Below are 13667 nucleotides of genomic sequence, written 5' to 3' on the forward strand. Positions count from 1 at the left end.
TTTCAATTAAACTGACCATCAGCGCAATTCAATTGGTTTGACAGAACAAGCAAAAATAGATCTCTAAAATAGAAGTAATTGTTGACTGTAAATAAAATTGTAAGGAGTAAAAAGTTATTTTATTTCTTTAAAAAATGTAATTAAGTAAAAGTAAAAGTACTGATTTTTAATTGTACTCAAGTAAAGTAAAAATCCCCAAAATTAATACTTAAGTACAGTAATCAAGTAAAATTACCACCTCTGGTCATTTCATATATTAAAAAATCATGAAATGTGTAATGTCTAATAAGTTGCACATGGTTGTCAGCCATGCAATAGTAGATACAAAAATAATAAGAAAAGTTTTTTCTCATTTTGCTTTGACACTTTTGTTTTTCTTCTCGTGCACTGGTTGGCTAAGCTGAACAGCCAGTCATTAGACTCCCTGACAAGCTCTGCCGTCCATTTGACATGCTTAATAAAAAAGGCTATAATATTTATTCTGTTTTAGAATAATTTAAAATAATCTAATGAAGCCATTATTTATTTTGTTTAGATTATTCCAACTTGATCTGAATTGTTTAAGGAACTTTGTTGAAAAAAATGGCAAATATTAAAGAAGAAAAATGGTCAAATGACCCCAAGAGCCTGGGTGGATATAGAGTAGCGTAGGGATGACAGACTTTTGTTGGCCAACCCTGAAAGTAAGTGGGACACTTGTTCCCTCAGTAAAAAGCCAAATCATTTTCCCCATAGAGCTTATTCTTTGTGATAATCCAGAAGTCTTTGTTTAACAACAGTTTATAACATTTACATGTTTTGTCCAACAAGTTAATCTTCACAGATAAAAACAACTTTAATACATTTATAAGTCTAAATGTGTTAACTAGACAACACAAAAAAATAATTTAGACTGAAAAATTAATAAATGTTGTGTAAAGATTATCTTGGACAAAACGTGTAAGTGTCATAATCTTAATTTGTTAAAGATTGTCCTGTTAACCTTCAATCTTACTATTGGAGACATACAGACAATGAAAGAAGTTTTTCACGAGACCTGCATACGTCAACTGTGCTATATTGTCTGGGTCAGACTGGGAATAGAATAAAACGTTTTTAAAGCAAATGAGTAAAGTTAACACAAGTGTTTTACCATTGATTTACCAGTGTGCTGTAAATGATCCTATGCCATATTAAAGCAATATTGACAGAGAAAGGCTGCATGAAATGACATGCTGTGGCTCAAGCGGTTTGCCTCACATTAAAAAGCCTTTACAATACAAGCTTAAATAATAGCCTAATAATTCATCTGACACAAGGCTTTGATAGTTCAGTTTTAGATCATTCATGTTTAAAGTATGATTAATACACAAGTTCAACTTGTGCATTAAATGTGCATTAATGATCAATTCTTCAGTTCCTTCCCATGGGAGAAGAGGTTTCTAACTTTTCTCATAGTTCTTTAACAAATTACTTTTAAAATATTTGCATAATGTGATTTTGTTTTAAATAAATTAAACTTCTCTGTCAGCGGTTGTCTGTGGACTCCTGCCTAAGGGTCCATCACTTAAACTTTGTAAATTTCCCACAAATTCATCAAAACCTTGAATGACATCAGGTGAAATCATTTCTGCACACAGTGACGACTCTAAGTTCTGCTTAACTAGAAGCTCTTCAGTGATGTCCTTCAGTTGAGTTATTTTAGTTAGGGAAGTGGAGCATATGGAGGTTAAATTGATCAGACATTTATTATAGGGATTTGTAGTATCTGTATGAAGTTACAATCTGAGAGAAAAAGAGCAAACGCATGACACTATTCATGGCACTCTCTTTTTCGTGGCAGAAAACCCGGTGATGTCCTTTATAAAAAAAAAACATGTTTTACATCTGTTACAAATCCCAAATTAAATCTGCAAACCCTATTTTTCTTTGTTGCTTTAGGAGAATCGCAGTGAAGATTTAAATGTGTTAAAATGCGTTATATGGAACAGTTAACAATTAACAATATTTAAAATAGACTGTTAATATAGACTAATTATAAACTATTTCATAAGTGAGAAAAGGTCAGAAAATAGAACGATATAAACGTATGACACATGACTGATGATCTTCAATTAAATCATTTCAGATAATCATAGGTGCTCTCCGATTTGGTGCACCACACGGCAGGTTTTTGGTTTATTTTTTATAACTAGACCCAACAAAATCGAAAAAGCATGTTTCTTGAAGAGTGACTGCAGTTCATACAGTAATTGAAAATCTCTAAAGTTATATAAGTTAGACTCTGACTGCTACATGCACTGTATAAACACAGTTCTTTTCTAATGTGTTGTGTTTGTTTTTTTTTGCTTTTGTAATATTTACCATTATTCCATGCCATTATTAGGGTTACTACAGCCAACCTATCCTACAGGTTACCTGGGGCACCTCAATGTCTGTAGAACCCTGTGAGATAACACCAGTACTTATATTATACTAAGTCAAAAGTAAGTTCTACTCAATGGTTGGAACAAAAACTACCCCACAGGTCATGAGAATAAGTAGTGCCCAGTATGTTGCCAGTGTGAATAATGCCAGAGACAGTTGATGATCTGAAGTTCATGTCCAAAAAGCTGCATCAGACAGCACACTACCACTGAACTGTCTGTTCAAAAGATATGAAAGATAACTCAAAGTATCCTCGCTGTACCCTGGTCTGCGGGGTAGGTGCCCCCCAAGCACAAAAAATGAATTTCCACCTATGGGCCTAATGAACCTGGCAGCCAAAGTTTTATTGACGCTCTCGCCGGTGGTGGTGTAAAAGCACAGTTAGACTCTTCATAACCAATGGAACAAGCTCAGTGTAACAAATAATTGTCCCGAATTTAAATAAGAGCCCATTGACCTCATTAAATACCAATCTCTCCTCTTTTCTTTTTCTACTAACATCTCGTTGGCCAAAGCCACTTACCTTGAAAAGATCAACAACACTCCAAACACCCGTCAACTATTCTCAACCTCTCTTCTCTGTTCCCCATCACTACCTTGGTCACAGCAGATGACTTTGCAATTTCTTCACGAACATGGTGGCTGCCATCTGCACCATGCATCCCCAACCCCTCATTATCTCCATACCACTCACAACTCACTTCTTTGGCCCTGTCCCAAATGGCGCACTTCATGTGGACTTTCGGTCTCGTGGCCTTAAATTGCGCGTTCTCGCTAGTCTACGAGTCTGTAGGGTGTCCCATCTGTCATTTTTACGCTTTGAAGTGTGCTCATCAGCGCCTCCTTTGCCCCCTTGATGCGGTCTTCAGCAAAGCCCGCACTGCAGCAGGCTTCGCGCACTTTGCCAACCCAGAAGTCCTTGCGAAAGGGCAATCAGACGACGGAAGGGAGGAGTTCACACTGACGGGCAACCTCTCTACCTATTTCCGGTGTGATGCTCGAGTCTGTCCCAAAATACGACTCCGGTGCACCCACGTGGACTCACATCAAGGGTCCCTAAAGTCTGGACTACGTGATGTCATCAAAGTGTGGACTCTGAGGAGGACCACAAGTCCGGAGTGTGCCATTTGGGACAGGGCGTTTCTCTCTTCTCACAGAGACTCTTCTCTCTACTTAAAGGTAGGGTAACAGATTTGATCCTGAAACATTTTTAGTTATGCTGGTTAAAAGTCTCCTCACATCCTAATAGCAATCACTGTGTTAAGTTGTTTAAATGTATTTGTAAAAATTTATGTCATCTGTGAAAGGCGTAGGACCAAAAAATGTTCAACAAATCATAGATTTCGGTCCGAACGGACGTTTCCTTTTATGTCCCTCATACGTAAGCGTAATTTGAATTCCCACTGCGCAGCGAGTCCACGCAGATACCATACGTCATCGGCGCGTTCACATGCGCTCTGTCTGTAAACAGCGAGAACACCAAACTTTTCTGCTGAATTGACAACCTACACAGGAGCAACAAAACTAAATGCATCTTTTATAACAACAACAGCAAAAACTGCCTGGATCAGCAAGAGCAAAAACCCAAATTAACATCTGTAACTTTACTGCTTTACCGCGAGATGCAAACAGCTACAGGAGGCAAAGGGTCTGAAAGGGTCGTTGCACTGTTTATTTTGGTAAGGTAGGTACGCGATATGTTTGTATTGAGATGGATTCAGATATTCTACTTTGATGAAACGTTGTGTTGCTTATGAAATTTGTGTTCGTTTACGGATTAGCATAACGATATAGTTACTACGTCTACACAATCGAACGTGTGCTTAAACTAATTCTGATGTAAACCAGTTGTTTATTTTGGTTTTTTTGGAAGTGTTATTCACTTTGTACTGCAAAGTTTTCTCACTGGTGAATGAGACATGAGACGTGACCGTCTGATCTGTGCGTGTTCATGTGTTTGGAAAGAGGCGTGACTTTGGAGAGCGATTTGACTTGAGGGTGGGATCGGGATTTCATTGCTAGGCGGCTACCGTTAGCATTTTTCAAAATGTGTTACCCTACCTTTAACCTACCACCTGTCCCCTCAACCCTATACCTTTCATCTCTTACAAGCTATTGTTCTGTCAATTCTGCCCCAACTCACACATATTATAATCACATCCATCACTACAAGAACCAACCCTACCTCATTCAAGCAGGCTCAGGTAACCCCACTGCTAAAAAAACAACAATCAGTCCCTCATACAAAAGAACTATAGACCAGTCAGACTCCTATCATTTCTTTCTAAGACTCCCGATAGAGATGTATTTAACCAACTATTTACTTTTCTCTCTCAGAACAACTTACTAGACAGTCAACAATCGGGATTTAAATAGGACATTCTATGGAGACTGCCATTCTGTCTGTTGTTAAATACATACAGTAGGCAAGAGCCAACTTCATATCATCTGTTCTTAATCTTCTTGACATCCTTGTTGTCTTTGACACAGTAAACCACCAGAGCTTGCTTTCCACTCTCTTTTCCCCAATCAGCTGTTCAAATCATATCTTATAAGCAGATCCTTCAAGGTATCTTGAAGAGCAGAAGCATCTAGGTCACATCAGCTGACCCCTGGAGTTTGTCAGGTATGAGTTTTGCCTTCTTTTTTTTCAATATATACTACTTCTCTGGGCACATGGCTTCTCATACTATTGATATGTAAACAACATGCAACTTTACATGCCATCTCTGCTCATATCTCTGCATGTCTTCTAGACATATTTTCCTGGATAAAGGAATGTGATCTTCAATTCAGCATTGCCAAGAAGAAGCTTCTCGTAATCCTTGCACACCACTCCACTATTCACCTTGGATCCTTTACTGTAACACCTTCAAATTCTGAAAATCAGACTTTTCCAAGTATACCATGCAGCTCCTAGTCCAAGCTGTTGTCATATCAAGACTGGACTACTGTAATGCCCTATTGGCTGGCCTTCCGGCAAGTGTGACCAAGCCCCAGGAGCATTTCTGGTCTTCAATTTAGCTAAAAGAGACACTGGCATTCAGGACAGTAACAGACAATTCACTCTCTTAACTCAACTCACTCCTGCAGGTGCCATCCTGCAATTTAACATAACCCTTACTCTCAATAAATAAATAATGCCTAGTTGTTCCATCACAAAGATGAACTAAATCACTTACACAAAACAACCAATTTTGTTCCTATGGTGGAATGAAGTTGAGTCTACCACTAGCTTCAAGGAACAATTGAGTCTGCAAAAAAAGTAAAGGTAAAGAAAACGTAAATGCGCCTTGAAGTTGCTTTGGATAAAAGCATCTGCCAATGGCATAAATGTAAATGCACATTTAGCTTGAAGCCAGTAAAGTCGCTCTGTTGCCAGGTGGCTGTGCACTCTTGCCCAAGGGCCCATCTCTATGGGAGTGGTGCATGAGCAAACCAACTATAAAATGCTTTAAACTTTGCCACCATCCACATCATCCATAGTCATAACAGACACCAGGTGCCCTGCACAGAAATAATTTCTGCTCGCTGTGAAAACTTGCTCTAATTAAAGTCATGTCTCAGACTAGAAGCTCTTCTGTGAGGGCCCACAGTAGCCGTTCCCAGGTATCCAGGGCTTATTCTACCTCTGGAGCTGCTGGAGGATATGGATTTGGAGGTTATGGAGGTGGAATTAGTCAGGCTTATGGTCACTCTTTGATGGCCGGCGGTCTGCACAGCAGCGCTGGGATAGGTTTAGGTTTAGGGTCAGGGTCTGGGTTTGGCATTGGGTTAGGGGCAGCGAGTGGAAGGTCCATCTCATCTGGTTTAAAAATAGCTGGAGGTTCCATTTCAGCTGCTGGAGGTTTGGGTGGAGGTTCTTTCTCGGCTGCTTTTAAGGCAGGTGGAGGATCTTTCATGGATAACATGGCAAACATCGTCAGTGATAAACAGCAGCTGCAGGTTCTGAACGACCGCCTTGCCACTTACCTGGATAAGGTGAAACGTCTGGAGATCACAAACCGTGAGCTTAATGAGAAACTCAGATCATTCACCCTCAATAGAGTTCAAACTACCCATGACTTTGAGCCATATCAAATGCAGATCAAACCTCTGCGTGAACAGGTGACCTAACTTTATTTTTGATAACTTTCCATAGGTCCATAATGTGCAAAGTTAATACTGTGGATGTTTTTGTCTTTCAGATTCTGGCTCTTATTCAAGAAAACACCAACATTACTTTATCCATTGACAATGCCAAACTGGCTGCAGATGATTTCAGACTGAAGTAAGTTTGTGTGGCTTCAAAATCCATAAACATCCTTTCAACAAGATAAATGTACTACTTTTCAAGTTAATTCAACTTTATATAGGTTATATGTAGATTTAATGAATTGTGTGTTTCTGTGCATTCCTTACTGTTTTGAAGGTATGAGACAGAGTTGGGCATCCGTCAATCTGTGGAGGCAGACATAGCCAATCTGAAAGTTCTGAAGAAAGAGTATGAGACAACGACTGACGTGCTACAGCATGAGGTCAATGTCTTCACAAGTGAACTCAAAAATGTCAAAGATACATACCAGCAGGTGAGAGAACTTTATATGTTCAACCTCAATTATCTTCCAGGTCCTGGAACGCCACTGTCCTACAGAATTTAGTTACAACCCTAAGTTAACACACCTGAAAAAATCGAATTAAAGTCTTTAAGATTACTTGGAAATGAAAGGCAGGTGTGTTTAATTAAGGTTACAGCTAAACTCTGCAGGACAGTAACCTTCCATAACCCCAGATTCCCAACCCCTGATCTAAACCAAACTTTAAGGGGTGGTTTCCTGGACAGAGATTTAACTAGTCCTAGACTCAAATAAATTTAAGAGCTGTCCAAACTGAAAACAACTTGGACTGACACATCTTAAAATACATCAGTGCTCTTTGTTTTGCCTAAAAATGTAGGCCAGTAATGTTTTTAGTAAGGCATATTTGTTCAAAATTGTTATATTTCCTAATTTAACTAAGGCCTAGTTCTGGCTTAAGCTAACCCTTGTCTGGGAAACCACCCTAAACTTTTTTCAAGTCTAAAATCTCAAAGCCTCCGTGAGGTCTTTAAGAGGAGTGCTTAGTGTCACCTGACTGACTGAATTCTGTCCTGTAACCTCAATTCTTCAGGAGATGATTGGACTTCGAGGGCAGATTTCAGGCACAGTGACTGTGGATGTGCAGGAGGTGGAGAGTACAGATCTGTCACGAGTGCTGGCTGAGATCCGTTCCGAGTATGAGATGGTCATCGAGAGGAACCGCAGGGAGGCAGAACAATGGTACACTAAACAGGTACACAGATAAACACAATCTTATACAACACACCCTTATTTCGGATCTGTTTAATTCTGACCTGGTGTTCTTGTGTTCAGCTGGAGAAGAAAACCGCAGAGGTTGCGATTGTCACCGAGACGACGGTCACTGGTGGTACTGAGATCACAGAGAGCCGCAAACAGATGTCTGGGTTGCAGACGCAGTACGACTCCATATTTGTAGAGGTCTGTATGTGTGTTTGAATGAACGCAGTAAACATTACATTCCTGTTTGTTGCCTAGAGAAGGCTTTGAATTTGTTAAAGGCTATTGCAATGAAATATTTATACCTGCATGGTTTTAATTGTTTTGATAAGTGGTGTGTAGTGCTTACACTGTCTCCTCTCTACAGAAAACCAACCTAGAGCAGCGTCTGATGGAAGTTCAGGGTCACTATCAGGCACAGTTGTTTAAATTGAGTCACCTTGCTGGAAGTCTGGAAGGGGAACTCATGTCCATCCGTGAGAGTGCGATACAGCAGAGTCGAGACTACCAACTGCTCCTGAGCACTAAAGTTCAACTGGAAAGAGAGATCAACACTTACAGAGCTCTGCTAGAGGGCGCTGCAGATGTCTCTGTGCTCGCGATCAAACCACAAGCTGTTGATATCAAGGAATCTTTGAAGACCGAAACTAGTAAGCAGATTTGTGTTACTTAGTGGTTTTAGAACTTGACCCATTTGACCCACCCAGTTGCTATTTATTGCATCAGAAGTAAGCCATGGGCACATCAATTAAAACATTTTCTAAGAACGACCAATGAAGCCTTCAAGTTTAAAGGCTGCAGATTCAAACCCCAGATATCCATTGAATCATTGTGCACAGTCTAAATTAATTAACAAAGAGCAGACTTTAAAGTCGGACTACATGAGTACATTATTATGTAAGTGGTGATGCACAAGAAAACCAGCTATGTCAAAAGGTTCAATAATAGAAAATGAAAATGTGATGTCATCAGTGATCTTTTGTGATGTTAACAGCTTACATTAATCCGTCCATGTTTTCAGTTGCAGTGGGCGGGGCTAATGCCACATTCCTAATATCCGATGCATCGGGTGAACTTCCTGTTTTAACAGACATTACACCAGCAAAAGATGCCGGTAAGATCCTGAAGTTCTTGCATAGAGGTTCAATATCTGGGTCATTGTTAGGAAATGTTCCCATTTGTGCTTAAAAAAATCCAGTGCTCAAAATATCTAATATTCTTTTTATTTTGTGTAGATAAATGATACGGCAGATCCTCCATCAGCACAGGGGCCTTGTCAAAAAAAGAGTCTTCAACGACCTCGTGATGTCATCAATATGATCAGAAATTAACCAATCATCTGTTAACACTCTTTTGTGCTGTATAACTGGTTGTCAAACATAAATAAAACCAAATGTACTCCTGTACTGCTCTGAAAAATAGTACTGTACTGTCTTTATTGAACTCAAGAGTCTCTTTACATACAGTAAATATGCAAAACAAAAGGGTGCCAGTGTTTGGATTTATAGACCATGATGCTCTACAACTCAAAACATATAGTAAATAAAAATAGTACAGTATAGTAAATAAATCTAAATTGTGTTTGAAGAATGGTTAAGCTGAGGGAAATATATAATGTATGATCTATTTATCCACCTCAAATCTTCAGTTTTGGCTTTTTTCTATCTCCTTAAAGGTGCTGTAGAAAATATAAAACTGTATTTATGTAGGCATAGATGAATAATAAGAGTTGTGTAGATGGTAATGACATATTATGAGCCTCAAACACGATTGTTTTCTCCTTCTTATGTAAACCTTAAAAGAGAGCTGTAAAAAAGATCTCAACATAACACCAACTGTGACGTTACAGTCCAAATGTACACCCAACATTAAGTACAATGTTGTCACAATGCTAAAAACGCAACAAAAAGTTGTGACTGCTGAGTTAGCCCTATATGCCAGTTAATGCTATTTAATGCTATATGCTAGTTAATGCTATATGCTAGCGTTTAGGCTGAAGTTCTACTATTGACTTTACATTTACGTTTTGCAGGTCCATACTGAAAAAAACACAAACTTACCACTCAGAAACGTCCATTAACGAATGAATAATTTGAATGAATAATTTAATTATTGTGTCTTGCATACTACTGTATGCCCAGCCCTAATAGGCTTATAAGACACCAATATCACCAGCATAAAAAAACAATTAACAAACAATAAGCACAACTTACATAAACTTATTTGAATAGGCAAGTCTGTCGCCTCTTCCACACTTTACAAACAAAAGTAGCCAATTTAAACACATTATGATTAAACAACCATTTCATCTCTTCATCATCACTAATGCAAAACATTTCAGGCTTTTTAACAAACAATTTACCAATTAGTACATTTCTAAAGTCATCATACCGTGGGCAATATAACACAAAATGAGTTTCATTTTCAACCTCTCCTAACTCACACAGTCTACAAAGTTTGTCCTCTTCTGGAGTTTGAGTAAACCTACCAGTTTCTATGGCCGGGGGAAGAATACCAGTTCTCAGTTGAGCCATTAAAGAAGGTTGATTTCTTGTCAAGACTCTGTTTCATATACCTCTTTAATTTGAATGTAGGTCCTTAACTTTGGCTTAACCATAATCCCAATCAACCATTTATGTTCAACATTTGACATCAAATGGGATCTAATTTTATTGACACTTCAAGACAGATTATTACAGTATACTTCCTGGAGATGTACATCTTAAAAATCTCCAAACAATTAATTATTCTTCAAAATCTGATACAGACTCAAACATAAGATCTGTTTACACACACACACAGAGCTACTGATGGAGCTGCTCTGAGAAACAGCCAATCAGAGCAGAGCTCAACATAATTATTCATGACTCTTTCAAATAAGGTATAATAATAGACCATTTTATTCTAAAGAAATCCTAGTGTTGTTAATGGACATGTGTGTGTGTGTGTGTGTGTGTGTGTGTGTGTGTGTGTGTGTGTGTGTGTGTGTGTGTGTGTGTGTGTGTGTGTGTGTGTGTGTGTGTGTGTGTGTGTGTGTGTGTGTGTGTGTGTGTGTGTGTGTGTGTGTGTGTGTGTGTGTGTGTGTGTGTGTGTGTGTGTGTGTGTTTATAACTTGTTACTAGTTACAATATTTTTCACTTTCAAGATTTCTCAACCCACTTAAACTGTAAAACTGCTATATTGAAATAATTATCAACAGCAATATTTTGGTGGATAAAATGCATTTAAATCAAGCTGTGGCCTAATAGATCTTACACTAAAATTCGGAAGCCCTTCCTTAAATAAAAAAGTCTCCAGTGTCAAAAGTCTCCAGCTGGAACCAAACTGATCACCCCTCCAGACCGTGTCTTCACTGCACTGTAAAACATCAAATAAACTCAACACATTTATTTTGATATTACTTTAACTTAACAAATTAAGTTAAACCATTTAAATTTGATTTTATAAGTTATGTCAACTTATCACCAGTCAAAACTTACAATAGTGAGATGAACTGACTTGCAGCCTATAGTTTAAATAACTTTATTAATTTTTTACAGTGTGGTTGAATAAACTGTAAGTCTTTATAATTCTTATTGCATTGGGATGGAAGTGTAAATTCATGTATATGCTTTATTAGGACACCTATCCACACTTGCATGTGTACTTTGATATATACGCACCTCTTTATTTTCATATTTGTTATACTGCTTATCTTTAATTATTGCTTTTATTATTATTTTATTTACATTATTTTATTATTATCATTTATGTATTTAATTGTTTATTGTTATATGCAATGTATACATGTTCTCAGTATCTTCCTTGTTAAATTAAAATTTAATAATTCGTAAATAAATAAAAAATAATGAATTTTAATCATAATTATTTTTACAACTACAAATCAGTAACAACCTTGTAACAACCTTTTTGTTGTAATAACTCTATTTGATTCATTGTTAAAATACAATTTAATACAAAGTTATAAGTCTATATCAGTAATTTCATATTAGTTAATGTTAACACATATTCTGTTTAAATAATTTGTAAATAATGGATCTTATCATTAGAATTATTACAAACTACAAGCTAATCTTTGATATGAAACCCGCACAGCACCAACTATAAAAAGTAGCTAACTACATTAAAAGTACACTATAGATTCAATTGAAATTATTAATTTTAATATATACCTACTGTATAAAAGCAATATTTAACTTACACAAAGCGTTGAAGATTTACATTGGTAAACATTAATGTTTCAATAAAATGTTTAAAATATCATTACTTCAGTTTAATCCTGACAACAGCATGCAGCAGCTCCAAAATCTTATTTCTTCAGTTCTTTCCCATGGGAGAAGAGGTTTCTCACTTTTCTCATGGTTCATTTAACAAACTACTAAACTAAATATTTGCATGCTATGCGTTTGCTTCAAGTAAATTAAATTTCTCTGTCTCCAGGTGCCTGTGCACTCCTGCCTAAGGGTCCATCAGTGAGGGAGTGCCGCACAATCAAACCATATAAAACACAATCAACTTCATCAGTTTCCTACCAATCCATCAAAGCCTAAAAGACATTAAGTGTCGACCATCCACTAAAATCACTTCTGCTCACTGTGAAAACATTTTTGTCTTACTTATAAATATCTAAGAATTCTTAAATTGAGATACGTTTATTTGGTAAGCAAAGTGGCTTAAGATGCTAAGTCTTGTTAACTAAAATAAAAAATGAAAATCAAGAGGTTACTTAAAACAATTAAAATTATCTGCCATTGGTGTAATAAAAATAAATTTACTTGAGTTTATTGAAATAAGTTGAAATTGGAATTAAGTTTATTTTTCTTACCCCATTGGCAGATATTTGTACTTTTTTTAAGCATAAATCTCTTAAATTAAATTTTTTCGATAAACAAGACTTAAAATCTTAGGCCACTTTGATTTTTAAGTAAATGTAAGAATTCTTCGTTTTTTCCCCCTTATTTTCCAGTTTAAATATATAAGTAAGACTAAGTAAGTGTTGCGGTGATTCTAAAATTCTGATTAAAGTCATGCAAGCTAGACGCTGCAAAAAATGACTTTCTTACTTAGTATTTTTGTGTTGTTTTTTTGTCTAAAACTAGACTTATTTTATTAGGTAATTTTGCTCATCAAGAAAATACATCTTGATTTAAGAATGTTTAGATATTTCTACTGAAAACAAGACAAAAATACTAAGTAAGAAAGTCATTTTTTGCAGTGTATGTGAGGTTCTTCAGTAAACGATTACGGGTGTTTAAGAGTTATTCTTGCTCTGGAAGATCAAAATATGGATTTGAATGATCTTGATGATAGTGATAGTTAATCTGAGTCACTAAAAAAAGCAGAAGAGCAAATTTGGTCAGTTTTGTAAGGCGTTCAAATACACAGAGATTATCTCCATTTATTCAGACCACACGGCACAGTTGGGTGATGTGGTTTTGTAAAATTGTATTTTATTTATGTTTGGGCTCTCTTATAAGTTATAACTAAACCGAAAAAAATCTGTGAACACTTTTTTATTAATCTCAAATCATAAATATTTGCCTGTGCAGTTGCATAAGTTTAACTCTGACTACTGTATGCAGCAGCTTCAAAAGTTCATTATACGAACACTGTAAAAACAAATTGCTGCCTTAAGTTTCATTCGATGTCTATGAAAGTCAATTTAACCAAATATTTGAAATTTTGACTAGTGAGGAATTGATATTACTTATGAACAATTTGAAATTATTTAACTTAATTTGCTAAGTTTAAATAACATAATTTTTTTTACTGTGTATAAACTCTGAAAGCCATTATTTTATTGCCTTTATATAGCGTTCTAGTAAGTGAGTTGGTAGAACATTACATTAGCAGTGCAAAATTGTGGGTTCAATCCCAGGGAGTATACTGATAAATAACAGATGTATACCTTGAATTCAACTTAAAGTTGCTTTGGTTAAAAGCCCT

General features: G+C 36.7%; 1 protein-coding gene across 1 annotated transcript; it reads left to right on the top strand.

The window, feature by feature from the left end:
• The first annotated feature begins 5874 nt into the window (after nt 1-5874).
• On the top strand, nt 5875-9142 carry LOC135752326 (keratin, type I cytoskeletal 19). The gene is made up of 8 exons (XM_065270815.2): nt 5875-6513; nt 6594-6676; nt 6818-6974; nt 7555-7716; nt 7797-7922; nt 8089-8371; nt 8743-8835; nt 8957-9142. The coding sequence occupies exons 1-8, from the start codon at nt 5965-5967 to the stop codon at nt 8962-8964; spliced, it is 1461 nt and encodes a 486-aa protein (XP_065126887.1). The 5' UTR covers nt 5875-5964; the 3' UTR covers nt 8965-9142.
• The last annotated feature ends 4525 nt before the right edge of the window (nt 9143-13667 follow it).

This window comes from Paramisgurnus dabryanus, chromosome 4 (genome assembly GCF_030506205.2).
Source record: "Paramisgurnus dabryanus chromosome 4, PD_genome_1.1, whole genome shotgun sequence".
Classification (NCBI taxonomy): Eukaryota; Metazoa; Chordata; class Actinopteri; order Cypriniformes; family Cobitidae; genus Paramisgurnus; species Paramisgurnus dabryanus.